Source organism: Ursus arctos, unplaced genomic scaffold (assembly GCF_023065955.2).
Source record: "Ursus arctos isolate Adak ecotype North America unplaced genomic scaffold, UrsArc2.0 scaffold_21, whole genome shotgun sequence".
NCBI lineage: Eukaryota > Metazoa > Chordata > Mammalia > Carnivora > Ursidae > Ursus > Ursus arctos.
Genome location: NW_026622886.1, coordinates 19,971,422 through 19,994,632, shown reverse-complemented (window position 1 = coordinate 19,994,632; position 23,211 = coordinate 19,971,422). Strand labels below are relative to the sequence as shown.

General features: G+C 47.4%; 1 protein-coding gene across 3 annotated transcripts; it reads left to right on the top strand.

Annotated features, from left to right (window-relative positions):
• The first annotated feature begins 483 nt into the window (after nucleotides 1-483).
• On the top strand, nucleotides 484-6,782 carry SOCS2 (suppressor of cytokine signaling 2). Of its 3 annotated transcripts, none has more exons than XM_044384531.3 (3): nucleotides 484-832; nucleotides 3,240-3,591; nucleotides 5,290-6,782. In XM_044384531.3, the coding sequence occupies exons 2-3, from the start codon at nucleotides 3,453-3,455 to the stop codon at nucleotides 5,745-5,747; spliced, it is 597 nt and encodes a 198-aa protein (XP_044240466.1). In that variant the 5' UTR covers nucleotides 484-832; nucleotides 3,240-3,452; the 3' UTR covers nucleotides 5,748-6,782. The 3 variants fall into 3 exon arrangements, with proteins under 3 accessions (XP_044240466.1, XP_026355685.1, XP_026355686.1); XM_026499900.4 differs by lacking the exon at nucleotides 484-832 and adding an exon at nucleotides 1,618-1,907; XM_026499901.4 differs by lacking the exon at nucleotides 484-832 and adding an exon at nucleotides 1,975-2,507.
• Nucleotides 6,783-23,211: the final 16,429 nt, after the last annotated feature.

Genomic DNA, 23,211 nt, shown 5'->3' with positions numbered 1-23,211 from the left:
TTGTTCATTCATCCCAGTTCCTGACCCAGGACCGAAGTCCAGTCCCTTAGTTTTATAGAAAAGGCCGGGGGTCCAAAGACAGTTAAATGACTTGGCAAAATTATTCAGCTACTTTATAGGCAGTTTTAATCTGGGTTGAATAAGCTCTGCCTGCCACATGGAAGACTCTAAAAACCCACCCTGATGCCATGCACACAACTCTATCGTTGACAAAGCTCTTTGTTAGCTGAGAAATGCCCCCTCACTTCTTGGCTCACCTGCCTATCATTTGCATAGTTATTTACTCAAAAGCTGGAAAATTGTTGAGAAAACCATTCCTCCCTGACTCCCTGCCCGGGAGGCGGGAAGCTGGTTTACGTTTCCTCCTAGGGCCAGCAGGGGGGGCACCAGGCAAGGTTTGTGAGCCGCTCCTCCCCCACGCCTCCTCCCCCTTCCTCGCCCAACTTCCCCTTAGCCCCTGCTTCAACTGAAAGTGGCCATTGACCTTTCAAGCTTTTGAGCAGTGATGCAATAGAATAGTATTTCAAAGAAAAATGGTTATCGAAATTTTGGATCCGGTTTTCCCGTGAGTGTTAATGGTTTTCAAAAAAGTAGGTCACATTTAAAGTAGGTCACATTGTGGAGACGGGCATGCAGGCAAGGAGCTGAGTTCCAACTGAGGCCAGGTGGCCTCCAACCGGGTGGGAGGAGGTGAGGGTCTCCGCGCAGGGAAGTGACGGGATCTTTCCGAAATCCCAGTTCCTGGGCGCTAGCCCTGCGGGAAATCGCCGAGACAAGAGCTCTCGGGACTGCAAGCACCGAGCCGGCCGCCCAGCACCACCGGGGCGCGCAGGTAAGGGCGCCCGCTCAGCAGTCAGTGCAGGTGAGCGGGGCGGCCAGCCGGAAGGAGACAGTGGAGCGGAGTGGAGGAGCCGGAGGAACTGTAGGAGGAGGAGGAGGAGCCCGGCGGGGCCGGTGCGGGAGACGGCGAGCTGGAGCGCCTGGGGGAGGAGACTGAGAGCCGCTAGCGCTGCTTAAGGAGGCGCCGCTCTCCGCCGGCCGGCTGCGTTGTAGGACCTGAGCGAGGGCACTGCCACCGGCCCGCTGCCTTCGGCCCTTTCCCTCCGGCTCTCGGTCGGGAGCTCGGGCGCCTGGAAAGGGGCCTCTTCCACTCCATTACTGTGCTGTAAAGCGAGAGGGGCCGTTGTCGGGGACTCCCGTCCCTCCCACACCCCGCTCACAAAATGTGCGGCCGGGAGGGTCGCGTCGAGAAGGCGCGGAGAGGGTGGGAGAGACAGAACCCCGCGGCTGGCTGTGGATGTCTCTTAGTCCTCAGACCCCCGCGCACAGCGGACATGGCGGGGGGCAGGCTCCGGCCGCCGAGGCGGGGAGGGCCGTGGCAGGGGCGCTACTCGTGAGCGCCTCCGAGTAGTCGGAGCTGTACGGGCGGAGGCGGACGGATTCCCAGGCAGCCACGCCGCCCCAGCCCCGCACCGAGCGCGCTGAGCCCGCCTCCCCTGAAGCTTGCGCATTCGCGCCGGAGCCTCTTTAAAGCAGAAGCGGGGGCCGCGGTCACGTGAGGTGGATTCCTGGAAAGTTCCTGGAAAGCGGCCTCCGCAGCATCCGGGCGGGGCGCACGGGGAGCGCGGACAGGGGAGGGAGGCGGGGAGCGAGGGAGGCGCGCGGGGCTGGGAAGTCGCGCGCACACCCCGCTCCGGGGACAGACGTTTAACTCTTGCCATGTCTCGCCGCCGCCACCGCGGCTCGCGGGCCTTGGGCTTCCCCTGAAGCATGAGACTCCTCGCCCGCCGCTACCGGCGCTGCGCGGGCCGCGGACAGTGCGCGCCGGAGCCCCGCGCGCACAGCCTCAGGATCCCCTGCGCCCGCAGCCGGGGCGCCGGAGGAGCTCGGCCAGGGGCTGGCGGCAGGTACGATCCGGGGAGCCCGAAGGCTCTTCCCCGAGGAGGGTCGCCGGGGAGGGCAGCGGGGCGCGGCCGCGAGCGCCGGGCGGCCTTGGCTTCCGCAGTTCAGAACCTCCGGAGACAGAGCCCGAGCCGCGGCTCTGTCCCGCGGCCGGGCTCTACTGCCTGCTTTCTTCGGCTCCTTCTAGGCGTCGGGAAGTCTCCGGAGTTTTCTCCCCCGCCCCAAACTGCCATCCAAATTAATAATCCTCCTAATAACCTGATCTACCGCTCCTCCCCACCCGCCTGCCTCCCGCCCTAGCTCCTTCCTCCTCCTTCTCTTCTTTCCACCTCCTTGGTCGCAGCCAGAGGGAAAGCCAGCAGCTGCCCAGGGTGGGGGATTTCGGAGCCCGGGGGTTCTAGCCGTTGATCCCCGGCGCTTTTGTTTGCCCTCGGCGCTGAGAACTCTGGCCGCCTCAGAGCGCATCCCCAGGCATCTCGTTCCCAGATTAAAAGTCAACAGGGAAAATCGGGCAGACACCCCTCCTCTCCCGGGCCCCTCCCGGCTCCCCCACCCCATGTCCGCTGGGGAAGCTGCCTGGTGTGGAGGCGGCGGCCGAGGCCGAGGTAAGGGCTCGGCGATTGTTGTCTTACACGTCCAGCGGCGCTCACCGCCTCCTGTTCTGCCCCGGCCGGGGTTCCAGCTCCGAGCCCCCGCGAGGGCTGAGCGCTTGGGCCGATTCCTCGACAGCGCCCGCGGCGGCGGCGGCAGCAGCAGCCGCCGCCGCCGGGCTGCGAGAGCGGCAGCCACTCCGTGCGGCGGCGCCCCCACACCTCTGCCCCACGCGGGCGCTGGGAAGCTGGCGGAGGGGAGCGAGGCAGCCTCCGGGCGAGGGTGCGGCAGCTTCCGTACCTTGGCGCCCCGGGCTGGTGGCTCCGGGTGTTTCGTCCCGGAGCCCCCGGGCTGTGCAGAGTGTAACGTACTGGAGTGCCAACTGGGGCACAATTTTTCTGCTTGTCCTTGACCAGAGCCTATTTACCACCCTACCCGCAGGTGACTGCTCTGCTAGTCTGCGATTCCAGCCAGTAGCCCTGGGCGGGAAGACACCCTGTTCCCCACCCTCACCCTGTCCCTCCCCACCCCCTCCCCCTCCGCAACTCCTGCGTCTTGGATCCCTTCTCTCTTTATCCTTTCTCTACAGCTGGGCCGGGGCAGTCACTGGATGCTTGGGGTTAAATGGTGCAGGAGCATAGACGCGGAGGAGTCCCCGGGATTTTCCACGTCTCTGTCTCCCCACCCACACCCCAGCCGCAGGGGTCCAGTTTGGACTGACCCAACCCCATACTTTCTTTTTGCAGGCAAACTGTGGGTGCCTGCGGGGGACTTTGCCATCCGTCCACTGAGACCTGGGGAGCAAGAAGCAGAAGCACCCCATCCCCTCCCCCTCTACCATTTCGGATACCCCGCAGGGACTCGTTTTGGGGTGCCCACTGACTTCCGAGAAGGACGCTTGTCCCTCTCTGACCCCATCGCGGGTGGCCACCTGTCTTTGCCGCGGTGACCCCTCTCCCATGACCCTGCGGTGCCTCGAACCCTCCGGGAATGGCGCGGAAGGGACGCAGAGCCAGTGGGGGACCGCGGGATCCGCGGAGGAGCCGTCTCCGGAGGCGGCGCGTTTGGCGAAGGCCCTACGGGAGCTCAGTCAAACAGGTAGGGAGGCGATCTGCCGCGACGCGTGCGGGAGGGGTAGCTTCCCCAAAGACGCGGTTGCAGGCTTTGCTGGCGGGGAGCGCGGCTAGGCAGCCGGGCCGCGGTGGGGAGCAAAGAACGGGATGGAACTAGGGCCCCTCGGTTCCGGTCCCCGCCTCGGGGCGGGGGACAGCGGAGAGGATGCCTGCATGGCCCTGGGTCCTTGGGAATGCGAAAGAAAAGTGTTTCTCGAGGGACTCGGAGGCCTAGGGGAGGGCAGAGCGCGAGAAGGGCTTCTTGGAAATAGCCTTTTAGGGCGCTGGAAGCTTTGTTTAGCGCGGCCGCTTGGGGGTCGGTACAGGGGCTTGAACCCTGGAGGGAGAAAGTGCCAGGCGCCTCCCTTTCCGCGGGGAAAGAGGGCGGCGAGTGGGCGCTGCGCTGCCCGCGCGGCTCCAGCTGCATCCGGCCCCCGAGCGGAGCGGCCGCGGCAGCCCGGGATCTTGGCGGCCAAGTTCCAAGGACCGACAGATTACCGCGCAGGCGGCTGCCGCAGAGCCGGGAGGGAAGCGGCCGGCGGAGCCCCTGCAGAGCGCGGCCTTCAGGGGCTGCGCGCCCAGGGTGTTACTTGTTTCAAGCGCAGTCCTGCGCTTTGCGTGGCCCGCTGTCGTCTCTCGGCGTCTGAAAGAAGAAAAGATTGGGGGGGGGGGGAAATCTGGCAAACCACGCAAGCTTTCAAAATCTGGATCCTAAAAGCTTACGTTTGGGGCAAAGTTGAAGTTTTGGAGGCACTAGGGAGGGAAAGGTCGCTTGCAGTTCCGGTCTTTGAGTGCCGACCACCGGCTTTCCCTAAGCGGGGCGGGCCGGCAGAGTGCAGGTATCGGAGCAGTTTTTGGCGGGTGGGGGGGGGGGGGGAGGGCGGGAGAGCACATCGTCGGACTTCTTATGCAGAATGTCCCGAAGTCATTGTTGAAAACGGGTTGGACCCCGGGATGGCGCAGGCAGATCAAATCGAGAATGCTGGGGAGAACGACGGTTGTGATCGAATTTGGATTAGGGCAAAGTCTGAAAGAGTTGCAGATTGTAAACTTGAAGTGGTAATTATCAGTTGGGGTTTCCCTCGTTTCTCGATGACTGATGCGGCAGTTGGAATCAAAGCAACGAGCAGACTCTGTTGTGCTGGATCTGCGGCACTTTGCTTTGAACGGAGATGGAGCCCTGAACAGATCTGAGGAGGCGGAGGGTGGACACCAACCTTCCAAAAAGTTCTTTCGGTTTTTACCCTGTTGGAATTACGGGAGTTGGGTTTTCCACTCTTGTGAGGGCATGCCTTTTATTTCTAACCTCTGATTTATTTCTAAGTGACTTTGATTTCCCTTGAATAGAACTAGAAGCATCATGCTTTGTCAGCCAGTGTGTCATATTGCAAATGTTCTTCTGTTTCATTAGGAGAAAAATCTTCAGATAATTTAAAGAACAGCTACAGAAAGCTACCTTTTAAAACCGAAAACTGACTCTTAGTTCGGGTTCATAAAGTAAAATGGCCCCACATTTTCATTAAATTTCTACCAAAAGTATTTGTGGCTGTCTCTGGTAAACTTTCACTCACACATTTCTACTTAGAGCTAGAAAAACTGTTGCCAAGTATTTGCCCTATTTTAGAAATTCGTTATAATAACTATTTTACCCTCTTTTCTCTTTCTTTTTGAACAAAAACCCCAGGTTGGTACTGGGGAAGTATGACTGTTAATGAAGCCAAAGAGAAATTAAAAGAGGCACCAGAAGGAACTTTCTTGATTAGAGATAGCTCGCACTCAGACTACCTACTAACCATATCTGTTAAGACATCAGCTGGACCAACTAATCTGCGAATCGAATACCAAGATGGGAAATTCAGATTGGACTCTATCATATGTGTCAAGTCCAAGCTTAAGCAATTTGACAGTGTGGTTCATCTGATCGACTACTATGTTCAGATGTGCAAGGATAAGCGGACGGGCCCAGAAGCCCCCCGGAACGGCACCGTTCACCTTTACCTGACCAAACCGCTCTACACGTCAGCACCGCCTCTGCAGCACCTGTGTAGACTGACCATTAACAAGTGTACCGGTACCATCTGGGGACTGCCTTTACCAACAAGACTAAAAGATTACTTGGAAGGATATAAATTCCAGGTATAAGTGTTTCTCTTTTTCTAACCATGCCTCCTCATGTAGGGTCTCTCCGAATGCAGCTTTGTCAAAGAGAACCAAAACTTGAGTGACTGCTCTGGATAACTACGCGGAATTCTCAAAACAGCTGAAGTTCATCTAATTTAAACGTGTGCCGAGGTAGCGAGGTATTTAAAGTTCCCCCAGATACTTACTCTCCCCTGAGTGATGCTTGCCTTCCTAAGGCTGACCAAGACCCGTTAATCCTTTTGAGTTAAAAACACAATGTCCCATGTAAAGGCCGAAAGGAACATTTTATCAGAATGCCTTGCCTTTCTGAGGTTCCTCTTTATTAGGTCAAAGGTCCGTGCCCCGGTAGTAGGGAGAGAACTTGGGACACAGGAGTACGGAGGGAGAGGAAGGAGCCCAACTGACACAGGCTTAGCTTCGATCTCAGATGCCTGGTGGTCAGTGTCCTTTAGGCCATTTTCTCTTTTTGCGTTCTTGATGTACCTAGGAGTCTGTTAAACAGATATGCTTGTGAGTATTTATCCTTCATTTTATGCAATTAACCAAATCAACCAAAAAAGCGACCATGAACTCCTGTATTTGACTTTTTACTACATGTATGAACTCTCTCTCCCATGTGAATGAGTACTGTAGTAATCCGTTTTAAGGGAGCCTTATCTCAGAACTCTTTCAAACTGGTGCACACGGAAAAGACTTTGTCTTTTCCTTTAAGGCTAAAGACAAGAATGTCATGCTCTACAGGTGCCACTCAAACCCTGTTAATAAAACCATGTAGATACAGACATTTGATCCTTTCAAGTAGCTGTGTCCCAGCCTGTTGCCATTGACTTTTTGGAAATGGCTGTAGAAATTTCCAAGTTGTCCTTGAATTGTCTAACCATGGACATCAGCAGTTGTCTCCCTTCTACCATGTAGAATACTTTGACTTAATTCTCTTCCAGATACAGGGGGATACCTGCCTGTTTTTCAAAGTGTTTATTTACTGCTGTTACTATTTGATTAGAATGTATTAAATAAAAAAAAACTTGACTTTTACAAGTTGCACTTATTACTTTGAGTTGTAGAGAACGGACACGTTCATGGTAATAGTTGCCATAAAGACTTCTGTCGCGTGAAATCAGCCAAATGTTCGGCAAGAGGTGGAGCATGGCTTACCCTTCCCTAAAGTTACGGGCCGCGTTCGCCCTCTGCGTTTTGGAAAGCATGGTTTCGAAAGTACCAGTACTGTTCAGTGGCCTGATCTTTTACACATTGAATAGGCATCACACAAATGCCCTGTGTGCTTCCAAAAACATGGTTTAGAAACTGCAAAAATTGTGACACATCCTGGTCATTTATGGGTTGAGTAGGCATAATACAAAATAAAAGAAGTTTTATGGCTATTTATTTTTTGTCACACAGTCTCGTGACTGTTGTGGATGAACCTCTTTAAATGTTAGAGTCCGGACAGTATTCATTTTGCCACCTTTAAAAAAAAAATGTCCTGCATAGTTACATACTCGTGTGTCATTGGGAAAGCGAACATTGCAGATCATGTGTGTGCCCCAAAGTGAATTAGAAAATTCGGTTATAAATTATAGTGAAATCTGCTTATCCCATGTCATGAAAATATTCATATTTTCACGAAGCTCTTGAAAAATGGTTTTGTGCCTGGAAGAAAAACTTAACTATGCATGTCCAAACAGCAGAGCCAAACACAAAAGATTGCTAGGTGTGCCTTAGGAAGAATTTATTTGTAGCCTAAAATTTAAAGAAGAGCGCTACTTTTGGGGTCTGGTCTACGATGGGGACCTTTTCATTAGGGTCTTCAGAGTCTGTGCTTAATTTGCCCCTTTTCCCCACTGACAACATTTGTTTAGTGTGGGGTGTCTGACTCTTCTGGCAAAATTTGCACAGGGCGGGTGCCAGGGGCTTTGGAATTCCTTTAAGGGCTTTTGCATTTCTGTTCCCGTTGTTTCCGACTCTCTGATACTTGTCACTACTGAGACTTGGACGGATTGGTGGGGTGTGAGTACTCACGGGACTGTAGCCACTAGCAGGTGGCCCAGTTATGTGAAAACCAGAGGATAGCAAAGGTATCTCTGGGGTGTGCCGTGGAACGATTGTCTTACATTTCCATCTTCCCCGTTCCAAGTAAGTTGATAAGCATCAGGAGACAGTCCTTTTTAGGGCAGGGGTGTTGGGGTTGTTTCTCTCTGGTGTTGTTTTTTGTACATACAATTACGAACATCATTTATTTATTGAGTTCATTGTGTGTCAAGTTCTCGCTCAGCACTTTACGTGCATTATCTCATTTAATCTTCACCCCGACCGGGTGAGCAAAGTTCAGTGATGACAGGAGGTATACCGTCTGATTTGTAGTGAGGTGGCATTCCAGGAACATCCCAGCCCTTTTTATTCCTGGAGAGGAATTATGAAGAGCAAACTGCTGCTATTTCTACATTGATCCAGACGAACAAGTTAGAACAGGCTGTAAAAGGAACCCTCAGCGTTTTTACTGCTGCCTCAACGGGAAAAGTCTGGGTACCTTAATTAATGTACTCTGTGGGATTTGAATCACCTTGGCCCGATGGGGTTTTTTTCCCTGGTGTGGAGGTAAGTCAGGAGAGGGCTGTCTTACTTGGTTGCTGGTAAATGCTGCCAGTTACCAATCGTCGCTAGCCCCATTTTACAGATGGCCCAGCCAACAGGTTAGAATGTACACTTGACTAAATTATCCTCAATGGAGCCAGGAAAAATAGGCAGCGTTTTTTCCCTATGGAGGGCACTTTGAGGCATTAGTGATATTATGTATTGTGGTTGTTACTGTTAAAAGAATAGAGTACACAGAACTTATCTATCTCCATGGACTTAAAATATTTTGATGTGAGTTTCCACTCTGAGCAGATTTGAGGCCGTGGAGTTTTTTTATTCCATCCTAGAGGGCTCTAGGGACTGCTTTTTAGGGACTTGGGTTTTTTTAGAGCTTTGGACAGTGAAGAAAAGGCAGTTTAGCTTATGAGCTGAGAGTTCTTTTTGGCATGTCAATAAGAAAGTCTTGACTTCATAGTAATTATGTAATCCAAATAGGTAACAGAATGGGACAGTTGTTTGGAGTGTTTATTTTCTTGGGAAGGATTTTTTCTGCTTTTAGAAAATTGTACCCTGGTAGGAGGGTAGGAGACAGAGACGTCATCAAATAATCCAAGGGATGGAATGTCCTGAGAGCAGGCCGTGCCCTTCTTGGTTGTCGGTTTAGGCACAGGGGTAGCGGGGGTTGAGTGACTGTGGTTCCATCTAACAGCTGGGCTGAGGCCTGTCTTGTCTCCGTGGTCAGGGTCTTGGTTCTAATGCTTTGGAGCAAAAAAGGGTCGTCATTCATTCTGGGCCTTTCATTTACTAAGAGGCCTGTCACCTCTCCCAGTTTTTTACTGCCTAGAATTTTAAAGCTTGAAATCACTTTTCGGATCATACATTTTAGTTCTGACATTTTCCTGAGGAAGGTTTTTCAGACCCAGGGAGGTCAGGAGATTTGTGTGTCCATGCACACACACAACACACACACAATTCAGCAACTCAGTGACAGGATTGGTGTTTGAGCCAAGAGAGTCGAACCTCGGGTTTCGTATTTGTGAAAGCTGCACCCTTCTACCCTGTGTGAACGGTCAGTGTTCCTCTTTGCTACACTGCAAGCCCTACAGTGCCTTTTTTTTTTTTTTTTAAGATTTTATTTATTTATTTGAGAGAGAGAGACAGAGAGCATGAGCAGGGGGGAGGAGGCAGGGGCAGAGGGAGAAGCAGACTCCCTACTGAGCAGGGAGTCTGATGCAGGACTTGATCCCAGGACCCCCAGATCATGACCTGAAGACAGATGCTTAACCAACTGAGCCACCCAGGCGCCCCCCCCCCCTACAGTGCTTTTAACATCCCATTTTTCTTCCTCTGAAAATTTAGAGCCAGCCTTTGGAATGCTGTGTGGGATAATACCAGTTCTTGGCTCCTTCCACCCCACCCTGGGGAAAGCTTCTGCCGGGTGTCATGATGTCTCGATCCACAGTAGAGTTTGGAGTTAATTTTAACTACATTTCTAATCTACTCGCTGTTTTAAAATCTAAAACCTACCGGGGCTCCTGGGTGGCACAGCGGTTAAGCGTCTGCCTTCGGCTCAGGGCGTGATCCCGGCGTTATGGGATCGAGCCCCACATCAGGCTCCTCCGCTGGAAGCCTGCTTCTTCCTCTCCCACTCCCCCTGCTTGTGTTCCCTCTCTCACTGGCTGTCTCTCTCTGTCAAATAAATAAAATCTTTAAAAAAAATATCTAAAACCTGCCGTCCATGCTGTGTTGTGATCTCCTTTCTGTGTCTGCCAGATGGGACTCACACCCAGCCGTGGGTGCCCGGGTGACGCCCCGACCCTCTTTCTTTTGCCTGTTCCTGGGCATAATGGCACAGTGAATTCCTGCCTTACTCTCTCCCCGTTGTGTCATAAATGTGCCTTTTACCTCATCTGACACAACCCTGCCCAGCCTTATTTATCCAGTGAAGGAGGGTAATTATATTCTCCTTGAGTTGAGTAATCCAGTGATTTAGAATATCTGAAGATTAAATCTGTCCCCGATCTCTCTTTGGTTCCTTTCAGGTTGTGAAACAAGTAGCCCCAAATGCCACACTTTTGTTATGGGCATGTGTTTTTGTTTGTGTGTTTGTTTGTTTTTAATGTAAAGTATTGGATCTTCTTCACTGTTAGATTGTGCTTCAGTTGAATGGAAGGAAAATGCCCTCCATTCCTCCCCCTGCTCACCTCTGTAAGAATGAGTCTGTGATCATTTTGTTTCTCTCCTCCTGCGTAGGCCTATTTTTTCCTCGTATTCTCACCTTCACATAGTTTTGATTTTTCTGCTTTTTCCTCTCTGTGGCTTGAGTTCGGGTTCCTTAACTTTACTCCTAGAGTAACAGCTGTCGCTACTAGGCCTCTGAAAGGCCTGGAATCCCAAATGCCTAGACAGTAAGGAAGCTGAGATCATGGAACAGAGTGAGGTATTCCTTCCTGCGCCTTTCGGGAGCTTTGGATCAGACTGGATCGACAACTGTGGTCACAGAGAATGGGGTTCACATCAACAAACATTTACTGAGCCCTAAAAAGAAAACCGCGTTTATAGACAACCCTTACTCTGAGCTACATGCTTCACTCAGAGGAGCTCTGCCTTGCCGTAGAGATCAGCACATTTTGTGAAGTATTACTCATGGCAGTGCTGCCTGCGTTAGAAACACAGGGAAGGGGAAGGCAAGCCAGAGTCCTAGTGAGAGGGAAGGCAATGCCGCCAGGTGCCTTCCTCTTCTGTCGAAGCATAAATACCACCCACAAGGAGCCCCTTTCCTATGGCAGAGAAGGCGAGACTTTATCCCAGAACTTCATAAAACGTTTCTAAGTCTCCCCAGTTTCCAACTGTGTTAAGATAAAAATTTATGTTTTGCCAAACAGTCTTCCCTTGTTAGTTTGGTATGCTTTTTCCTGTTTAGATTTGGGTCCAGAAAGCCGCTGTGATCTTTAACATTCAGAAAAAAATATTTTCCATGTCGTTTCTACCCAGAGAAAGTCCCATTTTAACATCCCCTCTGCCATGTTGATGAATTTGACCTTTCTGAGGTTTCCAGCACAGCTGCTTTCTCCCTCTATTTCCAGGTTGTGGCCATCAAGTCGGTACTCGGTCAGAAAGCGTGTTTGTGTTTTGCACACTTGATTAGGGCATCTGCTTTCACTTATCTGCAGTTCTACGGGGCAGAGAGAGTGGGGATAATAGAAACCCATAAACACGTTCTAGCTAATAGCGTCGGCTTCCTCCCCATTCAGTCTCCTTTGCTAGAACCACTGACAGAAACCTCGGCGGCTTCTCTGATTTCTCATCTTATTCTCCTCATCCGTCAGGCAGTGAGGCTGTTAGTAAACAGCAGAGTGGCGAAAACGGTGGCAGGAGGGAGGAAAGCCAGGGGGACGGAGGGTCAGTGGCCCGCCGAGGGCTCCCGAGAGCCAGGTGTTGAACCCAGTCGAGCCCGCTCGCCCCGCCCTTCGCTGTGCGCTCCGTTCATTACCCATGAGCCATCGCGGCCCCCAGGGCAGACGATCCTCGTTCTCGCGGAAGGTCAGAAGGTTCCTAGTAGACAAACACGACCTCACAATGCCTGCGTCATCCACTTTGCTTCATCTGCGCACGGAGACATTTTATCATCGCCCATCATCACAAGAAGGGTGAGTACAGTAAGATACTTAGAGAGACCACATTATTACAGCGTATCGTTATCCTTGTTGTTCATCTCTTACTGTGCCTAACTTATAATTAGACTTTATCATAGGCATGTATGTACGGGAAGAAACAGTGTACATGGGGTTCGGTATTACCCGTGTTTCAGGCGTCCACTGGGGGTCTTGGAATGCATCCTCCATGGAGAAGAGGGTCCACTGTACTTAGGGATTTTGTGAGCTAAATCATTATGAGCAAATCATTGGCAGATTGAAATCAGCCACGGCGGGAATAGTTACACCACAGAAATTGGCAGACACAACAAATCTGTAACTGAGAACTCACTACAGTAAGATCAGTTTATTGGTATACTCCTCTGTAACAAGCCCAGTGTTTAGAGAGGAATAGGAATGGACAAATTGAGGAATGTGTTAAAAAAATATATGTGAGGCGTGCCTGGGTGGCTCAGTCGGTTAAGCGTCTGTCTTCAGCTCAGATCATGATCCCAGGGTCCTGGGGTGGAGCCCCGTGTCGGGTTCCCTGCTCAGTGAGGAGTCTGCTTTTCCCTCTGCCCCTCCCCCCGCATTGTGCTCACACTCTCTCACTCTCTCTCAAATAAATAAATGGAATCCTTAAAAAAAATGTGTGCCAATCCTATACTGAACTACACTGCTTCCTGGTAGATGGGCCAGTCTCTTGATTCAGTATCTTTTCTTAGTGACACAGTAGTGTCTGCAGATACCCTTGCAGAGTTAGAATAGGAGGGAGTAGGGAAGAATAGGACATTCTCAAAGTCCTAAGACTAATATTTAAAATCTCTTTAAGATCTAACAGATAAGAGTCTCTTTTTTGCTTCTAGCTTCATTCGTTCATTCATTCATTCATTTCATTAATCTCCTTCCTCCTTTCCTCCCTCCCTCCCTTCTCAACCTGCTCTCCTCCCTCTCCCCTTTATTCTGCAAACATTTATTGCATGCCCACTGTATTATTCACGAGGAATACAAAAGAGTAGAAAACTGTTCTTGCATGACCGAGCTCTGATAGCCCAGGGGAAGAGATGGGGAGGAAGGTACACTTAGTAAACAATCTCATAGGTTCTAGGCTTGCCTTGGCATGCCTTTCAATCCTTGTAACAAACTGGTGGGGTATGCATGTCCCCATTTATTTAAAATAACACTGAGGCTTGAAGAAAGAAAATAGCTTGACCAGGAACTGGTGAAATCATGGTTTGAACCCAGGTTTTGTTGGACTCTGAAGCCCAGGTCTGTGTCTCAGGATCCCACATAGGAACTTAAATTCTCTGAACGGTTTATCGTAAAATGCCATGCTAAAGGCAATCATAGTTGCCTGTGGACAAGGGGCCCTCACCCTGCCCTGAGGGCTTCCAGAAGACCTCAAAGGAAGGTGCCTTGTGTCTGCTCATTGAAGGGTTGCAAGGAGTCTTTGTACTTCCTCAGGGAGGAAGGTGTTTCTCTGAGAGGTTGGAGAGGAGGGTAGGAGTGAGTTGGGGTAGAGCTGGTAGATCTTAATAGCTTGGAATTTATCTGGAGGACCGTTGATAAAAGCTTTTTAAGTGGGGAGTAATGAGGTTTGTGTTTTCTATCATCCTTCTGGAGCCCCTTTGGGAAATGTCCTGGACAAAGCAATCACGTGGAGCCTAGCTGGTGTCAGGGCAGTCCTGATTGCTTGAGGGGGTAGTTTTGGTTCCCATCATGGGATGTGTTGCCTGCAGGGCCTTTTGCCTGAGTCCAGAGATAAGCTGGAAAGAATTTAATCAATTAGAAAGTGTGGGCTGAGGTCAAAATGCAGGTAGCTGACATCCTCTTTCAGGACTGGGAAAACTTGGGGTTCATTTCTGGTCGTTTGACATGGGGCCAGGCACTGAATCTCTTAGGGCCTCTGTTATCTCATCTGTAAAAGGAGAAATTTGGTACCTTCCTGCTTTTTTGATCCCTTCCAATGACGTACCCCAAGTGCACAGATGTGAGTGCATTCTCTCTCCCACTGGGATGGGAGTGGCCCCAGGAGAGGCAAGCTCCATATTTTTGTAGAGTCTCCATTTCAACATAAATTATAGTGTAGATTTTGCTCTGTGCCATAATATATTTTCATTTATTTTGAAAAAAATTTCCTTTTAACTGTGGACTTTTTCACAGCTGGAGTCCATTGATTCCATTTTCATCCTGGTTAATAGAATTTTGTGTTTTCACCTGGCTGTGGATCTTTGAGGGCGACCCTGTAATCGAAGAGTTTGAGTTTGGGGTTTTAGATCTTGGTTGTGATGGAGAAACAGGAATTGATGGGTGGCATCTATTCTCACACTAACTCTTTGAATACATGTTTTTTATCAAGGGACTTGGAGGGCTGTCTTTACTCCCTGACCAAGGTCTGAGATGGGCTCCTAGAAAATCGTGTGCACCAGCTGTGTTTTCGCAAGTCATTTTTCCCACCTACATAGATTGTTTGCATTTCTGATTGATCCTCAGCGGACAAGAAAACCACGGGCTTTATTTTTTTCCTTTTCTTTGTCGAGCAGTTCATTCAAAAAAAAAAGGAAAGAAAAGAAAAAGAAAAAACCTGCAAAAGACTATTGGAATCTTGGATTCTTTGGTAAAATGAAAAGAATCTTGGAGCATGATTAATCCTGCCCCAATCTATCTACCTTGCATATTTGGCTTTTCCTGGATCGGTTTTAAAGCGGGGCACACCTTTGATCTTATGGGGGTGTGCAGCTGTCACAGGTGGAAGTACCTCCAGGAGCTCAGTCATGACTGAGCGCTCCCGCGAGATCCAGCTTGAAGCTGCTCTTAGTAGGCCATAGGATTTGTTAACGCTCAGGGCATGCCAGTGAGGTGGTCCTTCTATAACAAGCCGAATCTTGGGCTTCCTGGGGGCTGGAAAAAGCTAGAGCATTTAGTAATTCCAGACGCTGCGCTTGACACTTTGCAAATAGGACCTCATTTAGAGCTCCCAACAAACCTTTGTCAGAGTCTGGTTTTATCTCCATTTTAGAGATAAGGAAATTGACACATAGAGGGATTTAGTGACTTAAGAGGGAGAGCGGAGATTTGAACTCCGCCAGTATGACTCCCAAATCCAAGCTTTTATTCACTCTTGCATCCCTTTTCTCAAGCTTACAAAGCCTTTAAGCTCTGAGGGCTCCAGCTAGCATGTACTTCCATGACGTCTGCGAGGCCACGTACCTTCTAGTCATGTGCAGTTAATAGCAAGAAGGCGAGGACCCTGTCTGCTTGATGGATCATTAGGGCATTACTGGGTCTTTAATTTCGAAGGTAAAACAAGATGTGCCCAAGCCCCGAGCCCAAGATCCCTTCCATCTGGATACTTCTTCTCCCTTCTTCTGTTCTTTAGGTCTCTATCCGGGGCAGGCATAATACATGGTCTCATCTCTGTCATCCTTTTCTCTGGAGGTAAATGAAATGAATAACGTATCGGTCATAATAAGCTAGGTTATGCTGCAAAACAAATGACCCCACGCTCTCGGTGGTGGAAAACAGCAAGGGCTTATATCTTAACAGATTTCTCTGCCCGTACATTATCTGCCAGGTGTCACAAAGGGAGGGGCGGTGCTTCTCTTAAGTCGTTTTAGAACCCAGGCTGCCAAAGCAGTCACCTCCTAAAACGTGGCTGAAGTGCCTAGCCAGTGGGAAGGGAGAAATCCAAGGATCTCTCGTTGGCATTTAACGGTCCTGTCACTTCTCTCCACTCATTGGCCAGCACTCTGCCAAATGGTGCCACCCAGACACCAGGGGGCTAGGCAGTCCGGCCTTCCCTGTGCCCGGGGGGGGGGGGGGGGACAGAAATACTGGTGAGCAGCAGTAATAGTCACCACTTACACCATGCCCCATAAAGCTAGCTTCCTTCTTTTTTTTCTATTTTTGCTAATTCGACCTCAGGTAACCTTTATAGGACACACATAGCCTCTTGAATTCCATTCCTCCTTCCCCTTTGTCTTCCAAAACTTTTTTCAAGTACTGCAAAATAGCTTCTCTCTTTCCTTTGTGTGAGCCAAAAGGAAACAGCCTTAAGTCTTGAAGTGAAATTATACATATTCAAGAGCTAGGGCTACTTCCCTCAAAAGCTTCTGAAATAACCAGAAGTTCCTTCTGATCTTCATAAATATCTCCCCGGGCTTTCTCACCTTGCTAAAATTAAACCTGTCTTTTCTCCAGTGTCAATATTCAGGATAAATAATGTTCCCATTCATTTCTTCTGCTTACCGACTGTTTAATTGGCTGCATGGCAATAGTATTGAACAGTATTACTTTCTCCCAATTTTCAGTCGAACGTGGAGACATTCAGGCACGTGACAAATCAAATGGACTTTGTGAGATAAATTGTGAGATAAAAATTCTTATTAATTTTAACTTGCTTCTGAGGGAAACTGTATTCTTAATTTCGAACAATGGGTTTGCAAACCTTGTTTTAGAATGCAACCTATTTCTGGTTTGGGTCTTTTTCTGTAGCGTATTTATGTATAGTAAGAATACTAGACTAAACGCTGGGTTTTCATGGACGATTATGCTTTACTGCATTCACGAATTAATATCTTTGAAAAAATTAGAATCTGTACATAATTTAAAACGTTATGAACACCATTTCCCCTTCATTCTCCATCTTTTTCTACATTAACCCAGATCAGATACTGTAGCATTATCTTTGACTTCTCCCTCTTTCTATTTATCTTTCATTTATCGAGTTCTTCATTCACTCAGTCCCTCATCAGATATTTCCTGAGCATCTGCTTGTGACAGGCAGAGGCAATCCAGCAGAAAGTTCAAAACCACAGTCTTCGCCCCAAGGGGATTCCATGCGGTGGTGAGACACAGGCAACTGCAGTACAGTAGCAGAGGCCCTATAGCGAGGTGTGTGCCGTGGGCGGGGGGCGGTGGAAGCCGAGAAGAAATGCCGGGGTCTGCTTGGAGACGTCAGGGAAGGCAGCAGCAAGCAGGAGGCAGCTTTTGACCTGGCATGGACAGCAGGAGCTGGCCTGGTCCGGAAGCAGGGCGGAGGGAATTCCAGGAGTTGGGGGATAAGCCCAAATTGGTGAGCAGAGAACAGAGCACCAAGGGTTTTGTTCGCCTTTCAGAAGTGTTCGCATTGTGCCCAGGAAGTGAGACAGCAATGGAAGACTTTTGACCTGGAGAATGATAGCATTAGATTTGATGGCAATGTGGATGCTGGTCCGCGGGGGGCGGGGGGGAGGAAGCGGCGGGGGGCGGGGGGGCGTGGCATGGCCCTAGAGCAGGGCTCCTTAATCCAGCCCCTGGGCTTGCAAGAGATCCCTGGATAGAAGGCTTGGGATCTGCGAACTTGGGTAGGAAAACAAGATTACATTTTTTTTTTCATTAATGTCTAACTGAAATCAAGCTTTTCCTTCAAATATAAATCTAGGCAACAGATCACAGTAGAATTAGCAGAAGACATGAGTTGGTCACCAGTAGAAATCAGGTTTTTTCATATTACATATTATATAAATATCATTATCACAGTTGTTGCAGATGTCTCAAAATAACCTTTACATTTTTCACTAAACTGAAATTTCTGTAGCCATTTAGACCCACAGCTACATCTTATCGTTTAATGAAGTAATAAAGAACATGTATTATTATATCACAATTTTTAAAAATTTGAGATATGCATTTTAATTGAATTCAGATTTGGTGATCTGCATATTTAATTTTATGATTTAAAAACAGTATTTCCGAAAAGGGGTCCATAGTCTTTGCTGGACTGCCCACCAGGTCAAAAAGGTCAGAACTCAAGTACGGAGGAAGGGGACTGTGAGCAGGTGGTCCAGCCTGAAGCAGTGGTGGGGAGGAGGGTGAGGAGGAAGAATTTATAGGAGATTCTAGAGATAGCGGGAACTTGTTGATAGATCTGGGACATAAGGCAGAGGGAGAGATCTGCACATACGCTACTTCCCCATGGGGTTTCTGGCTACAGCAGAATTCTTCCTATTGCTTGTCACATCTGTCCCTTCCTTCCCATCACTAATGTTGTTCAGCTCTTAAACCTTCATTAATGTCATTTATGTAGCGAGGTTTTAAAAAAATAAGGCAGTATGGAAAGGCATAATGAAAAATAACTATCCCTTGGTCCCCCTCCTCTCCACCTGCCAATCCTACACTGTTTTGAACTCTTGTGGTGTTCTCTTCCCTAGCTAGATGGCAAATTCTGTGCAGGAAGGTGCCTTGTAATCCCCGCTATGTTTTTCATTTTAGGTGTTGAATAAATGACTGATAGATTCCAAAGGCATTTCCTCTTTTGAGTTCAGTGTGTACATCAATTATGCCATACTCTAGTTACATACGTTCTACCAACCGTGACATTCTAGGAAATTGGTCTTTTGCCTAAATTCCCATGTTTTCTGTCATTTGTCTTCATAAAAAATAACACAGAATGTGCAAATAAAAATTCCATTACTTGGGCTTGCTGGTCGTTTCTGTGAAAGTGAGCTCAGTGTGACGGTGAGTTGAATAATCCTATGTAATCTCAAACCAGAAATTGAGAAGGTGGATTTGAAATTTCCACCCGTTCCTTTGCGGGGTGGGGTGGGGAGGCGGGTGGGGGGGGAGTGTTGTTACTTGGCTTGGTAGCAGAGGTTAATTTCAGTTGTTGCCCATGTTGTAGACTGCAGAGAGAGTTGCGGCTGAACACTTGGTTGGCGGGCTGAAATTCCTTGCCGCGCTTCTTGTGAGGTCCAGGAATGTATAGTTTTGTGGTCTGATGTATTTTGATGGTTGCCAGATAAAATTGATGTCTGGCACTTTTTCTAGGAAAAACACATTTAGACGTTTCCAAGTTGATTTGTAGGAACTTAGTGTTATTAGAATTTTGTGGCAGAACTTTTTCTCAAGTGGCAGAAGAAATAAAGGAACTTTAGTTCTGAGGGTTGTTAACAGCACCTTCCATTAGTGCCAAAGCCGAGAAGGTTGACAAAGTCCTGAATTGTTAATATGGATTTATTGCAAAAATAAGCAACTATCTGGACTTTTAAGAGTTACTGATGCAGTAAAATAGTTTTAGCTGCTGACACTAAATTAGCCCCCAAATTTTTAGAAAAAGGTAGATTTCCCCCTTATTTTCTATATAACATTGCTCAACCCAGTAGCTAGAGAGACTACTTTGGGGTTAACCTTGAGATTTGTTTGTTTACTGTTACTGTTTTTCTGGAGGGAGGGAGAGCAGGGTTTGGGAGAAAGAGACTACCGAAAAGTTAGCTTCCCAATTTGTATGTGAAAATCACAGTCCTTTTCTTCATTTATGTTATAAATATTTGAAGGGCAAGTTAGAGACTATTAGTGAAGAAGTGAGAGATATTACCTGAGAATACAACGAGTTAACTTTTCTTTAAACTTGCTGGCTTCTTCCTTAACACTGGCTGGGTAGCAAGTTTTTACTTGTTGGCACTGCAGTTAAGCCTTAGAATACTCTGGGAGCAAAGTGACTTTTTTTTTTAATGCATTATTGAAATGTAATTATAGTGGAGGGAAGTTTTCTGTTTGGAAGACGTATTTAAGCTACAGACCTTCAAACCCAACTTTTCCCAAGACATTTAATGAAGCACCGGAAGAGAGAACTTGTATGATTAATAAACGGGGTTAAAAACCGGGACTTGCTCGGAGAGACTGGAAACGAGCCGATTTTGATTTCTATATGCAAGACCAGAAACGAAATAGCCCTGTCGATATTTCTAGGAACCAGCGAGAGGAGCGAGGAAAAGGCGGGAGTGAGGAGAAGAAAGTGTGTGTGTGTGTGTGTGTGTCTGTCTGTCTGCGGGAGAAGGAAGCTCATTTGTCTTGGTTTGCCCTCTGTCTACTTGAGAGTTTTCGAGAACGGAGCTGCTACAGGGGCTGGCAGAAAGTCTGCGGCACGTGCACACGGGCTGGGGCCGGGGAAGTGATCCCCGGCGCCACTGGGTGATGCAGAAAAAGTTCTTTGTTGTGTAGCCCTGCTCGAGCGCCGCCGAGCTCAGCGGAGGCTGGGGCCCCGCAGCTACCCCGGCAAGCGTCCTGCGCTGCTGGGGCCCCTGCACCACCTGCAACGCGGCGCGGGGAGAAAGGAGCCCTTTAGACACCGACCGATGTCGACGCTTTAATATTAGAAATACACCAGCTGAGCGGGGAATTGAGAGGAAACGGCTGTTTCACATTTTGCTTTGTATCTAATGGGTTAACATCTGTTCACGTCGCCTTAGTTATCCTGATAGACGGGAGAATGTGGCTTCCTTGGATTGTCTCCTCAAGGAGCATCCGTCCTGATTTTGCTGATGTGGGTTTAATATAAGCTTATATGGTTAGCTAGCTTTTAATTATTCTAAAAAGAGCAACACGGTTATTGTTACCATGATTAGAAATCGGATCGGTTCAGAAGCATATGAAGTGAAAAATACAATTGTCAACCTCCTCTCCAGAGGTCACTATTGTTAAAAGTTTCTTTTTTTTCTTCCAGAATTTTAAAGCACAAGCTAAGCACATATTTAAATCGTTTTTTTTAAAGCACAAAGAGTATACTATGTGTTCTGCTCTTGCAATTTAATGTTTTTATTTTAATATCTGGATCTCTCTGTATCTATATAGCTTTATATATCTTTATAGTAACAAAAAGCTCAACCACATTCTTTACAACATCTACAATATTCCATCCTATGAATGCACCATCGCTGATTGAATCGATCCCTTTCCAACAGGCAAAATTTAGGTTGTTTCCAGTTTTTCTGCTATTATAATGATGCAGGAAAAAATCTCTGTGCCAACTTACTGTGTGCTTATGGGAATATATATGTTGAGTGCATTTCTAGCGGTGGAATTTTAGGGTCAAAGCGTCTGCGCTTTAACGTCTTAGTAGATATTTCCAAATCATATTCCAAAAGGGTAGCACCAATTTATATTTCAGGTTGAAATAAGTTACTGTCTTCCAGGTTGTAAGCATAGTTGAGGTTTTCCTTTAAATACTGCTGTTAATTTTTAATCAGCATATTTAGTATTGAGACCAAATGAGCTTGTTCATTTGCTAATTAAATGACCTGGAAGTTAAATTTCCATTCCAGAAATGATGTCTCTGGTATGTTAAGTGCTCTGTCCTGGGGCCTTTAGAACCAGTCAGAGGCCTGGCCCAGCACCCAGTTTGAGAACCTCAGACCCAGCCTGACCAGAGACATCCAGAGCTAGGGAGCAAGCACATGGCTTCATGCTTTGACTGTGGCCCCAGTTAAAACAATGGGCTGTCTTGGGGCGCCTGGGTGGCTTAGTCGTTAAGCGTCTGCCTTCTGCTCAGGTCATGATCTCAGGGTCCTGGGATCAAGCCCTGCTTCAGGCTCCCTACTCAGTGGGGAGCCTGCTTCTCTCTCCCTCTCTACCACTCCCCCTGCTTGTGTTCCCTGTCTCGCTGTGTCTCTCTCTGTCAAATAAATAAATAAAATCTTAAAACAACAATGGACTGTCTTTAGAAATCTTAGGGCAGAATCAGTAAAACTTTTTTTTTTTAATGTAATAATATCATCTTCAATTAGTTCTGTTCAAAAGACATTGATTAAACACAGCCGTGGTAAAAAGTTCTTCCAGAAAAAAGCCTGTCATCCCTACTCTCTATCCTCTTATCTCAGTTTTTTCTCTTCTTGCTTTCTCTTTTTGTATTTGTTTCTTTTCTTATCAACGACTTACCCTTTCGCACCCACTCATAATACCAGAGGGGTGGCCAGTTCTATGGACAGTGAATTGCTTTCCTAGTTCTGGATAGGGAAATAATTTTGCATGTGGTTCTGACTACAGTGATTTGAATCTGTATCTCGATTCTAACCCCCGCCTCCCATGGGATAGTTAATTTGCTTATGACTTCAAATGCTTAAAGCGGTCCACTGACACAGAAACACTTCATTTCTTATTTTTAACTTAAGGTTTTTCTAGTTAAAACCTATTACAGATGAAAACAAGGTATAAGCAGATACCAAGATACAAGTCAGGTTTCAAAACACTTGTGTTTCAAACTGAGGGCTACAGAGGGGAGGGGGGTGGGGGAATGGGATAGACCGGTGATGGGTAGTAAGGAGGGCACATATTGCATGGTGCACTGGGTGTTATACACAACTAATGAATCATCGAGCCTTACATCGAAAACCGGGGATGTACTGTATAGTGACTAACATAATATAATAAAAAATCATTATTAATAAAAAAAAAAAAAAACAAAAAAAAAAACACTTGTGTTTCGAGTTGCTATTAAATTGCTGTGTACAAGTCATCATAGTAGCACCCCAAAATACCTTTTCAATTATAGCCGACTCTTTGGAAATCACAGAACTTTCACCCGTGTTTTATTGCACAAACGACCTGCTTATTTGGAAAATGACCCCTTTAAAAGCCTGCTCCCTCGCCCTCCAAAGTCATCTTAAACAAAGACACAGTCACATCAGAAGAGGATCTAGGTGTCAGCAAAAAGGAAAAACAAACAAACTGAACTAAATTAAAATAACTCCCATTTCAGGTCAGAGCTTCTGTGGCTCTGTAGACAACTCCACTACCTTACAGAGACTTATGCCTTGAAATAAAGGAAATAAGCCAACAGGCATAGAAAGCCTGCCTAATTAAAACTCCTAATTTCAAACTCTTAATTTCCCAGCAACACATTGGAGCAGGAAGAGAGAGGAGGTGAAATGTGTTGTTCCAATGTTGTCCCTAAATAGAATGTTCTTTACAACTGGCAGGAAGCACCTGGGAGATTATTTGCTTTGGAAATTTGGAAATAAATTGTTTTTGAAATAAGAAGGGAAAAATAAATTGGTTTCTAAGGTCAGATGCTTTTAACATTTTCACATACATTTTTATAATATGAATTCTGAAGGTAATGAATTCAAGTTAATAATGTATTTAAATTTAAGGAGAGATGCAGATACTGTTAAGAGGGGAAATTGAGATAGGAAATTTTAGCTAAACTCTGAATCTTCTCTCATTTTAACTAAAATTGACCTTCAATATTACAGTACTTTCATTTTTACAGCCCTTTACATATTCTGTAAAAAAAAAGCTTAAAAGTGAAACAAAGATGTTTCTTAACTATTATAATTTCTACTGTCCAGCTCTTCTAACTCTTTAAGTCCTTTAAGACTTTAGAAGATATTCTTTATCAAATCTATCCTTTAATTAACAATTTACTAATGGAGTGGATAAGATTTTTCCCTTTTTCTTTTTCATGAGAAGGAATAGTCTGGTTCCTTTTATTATTCTTA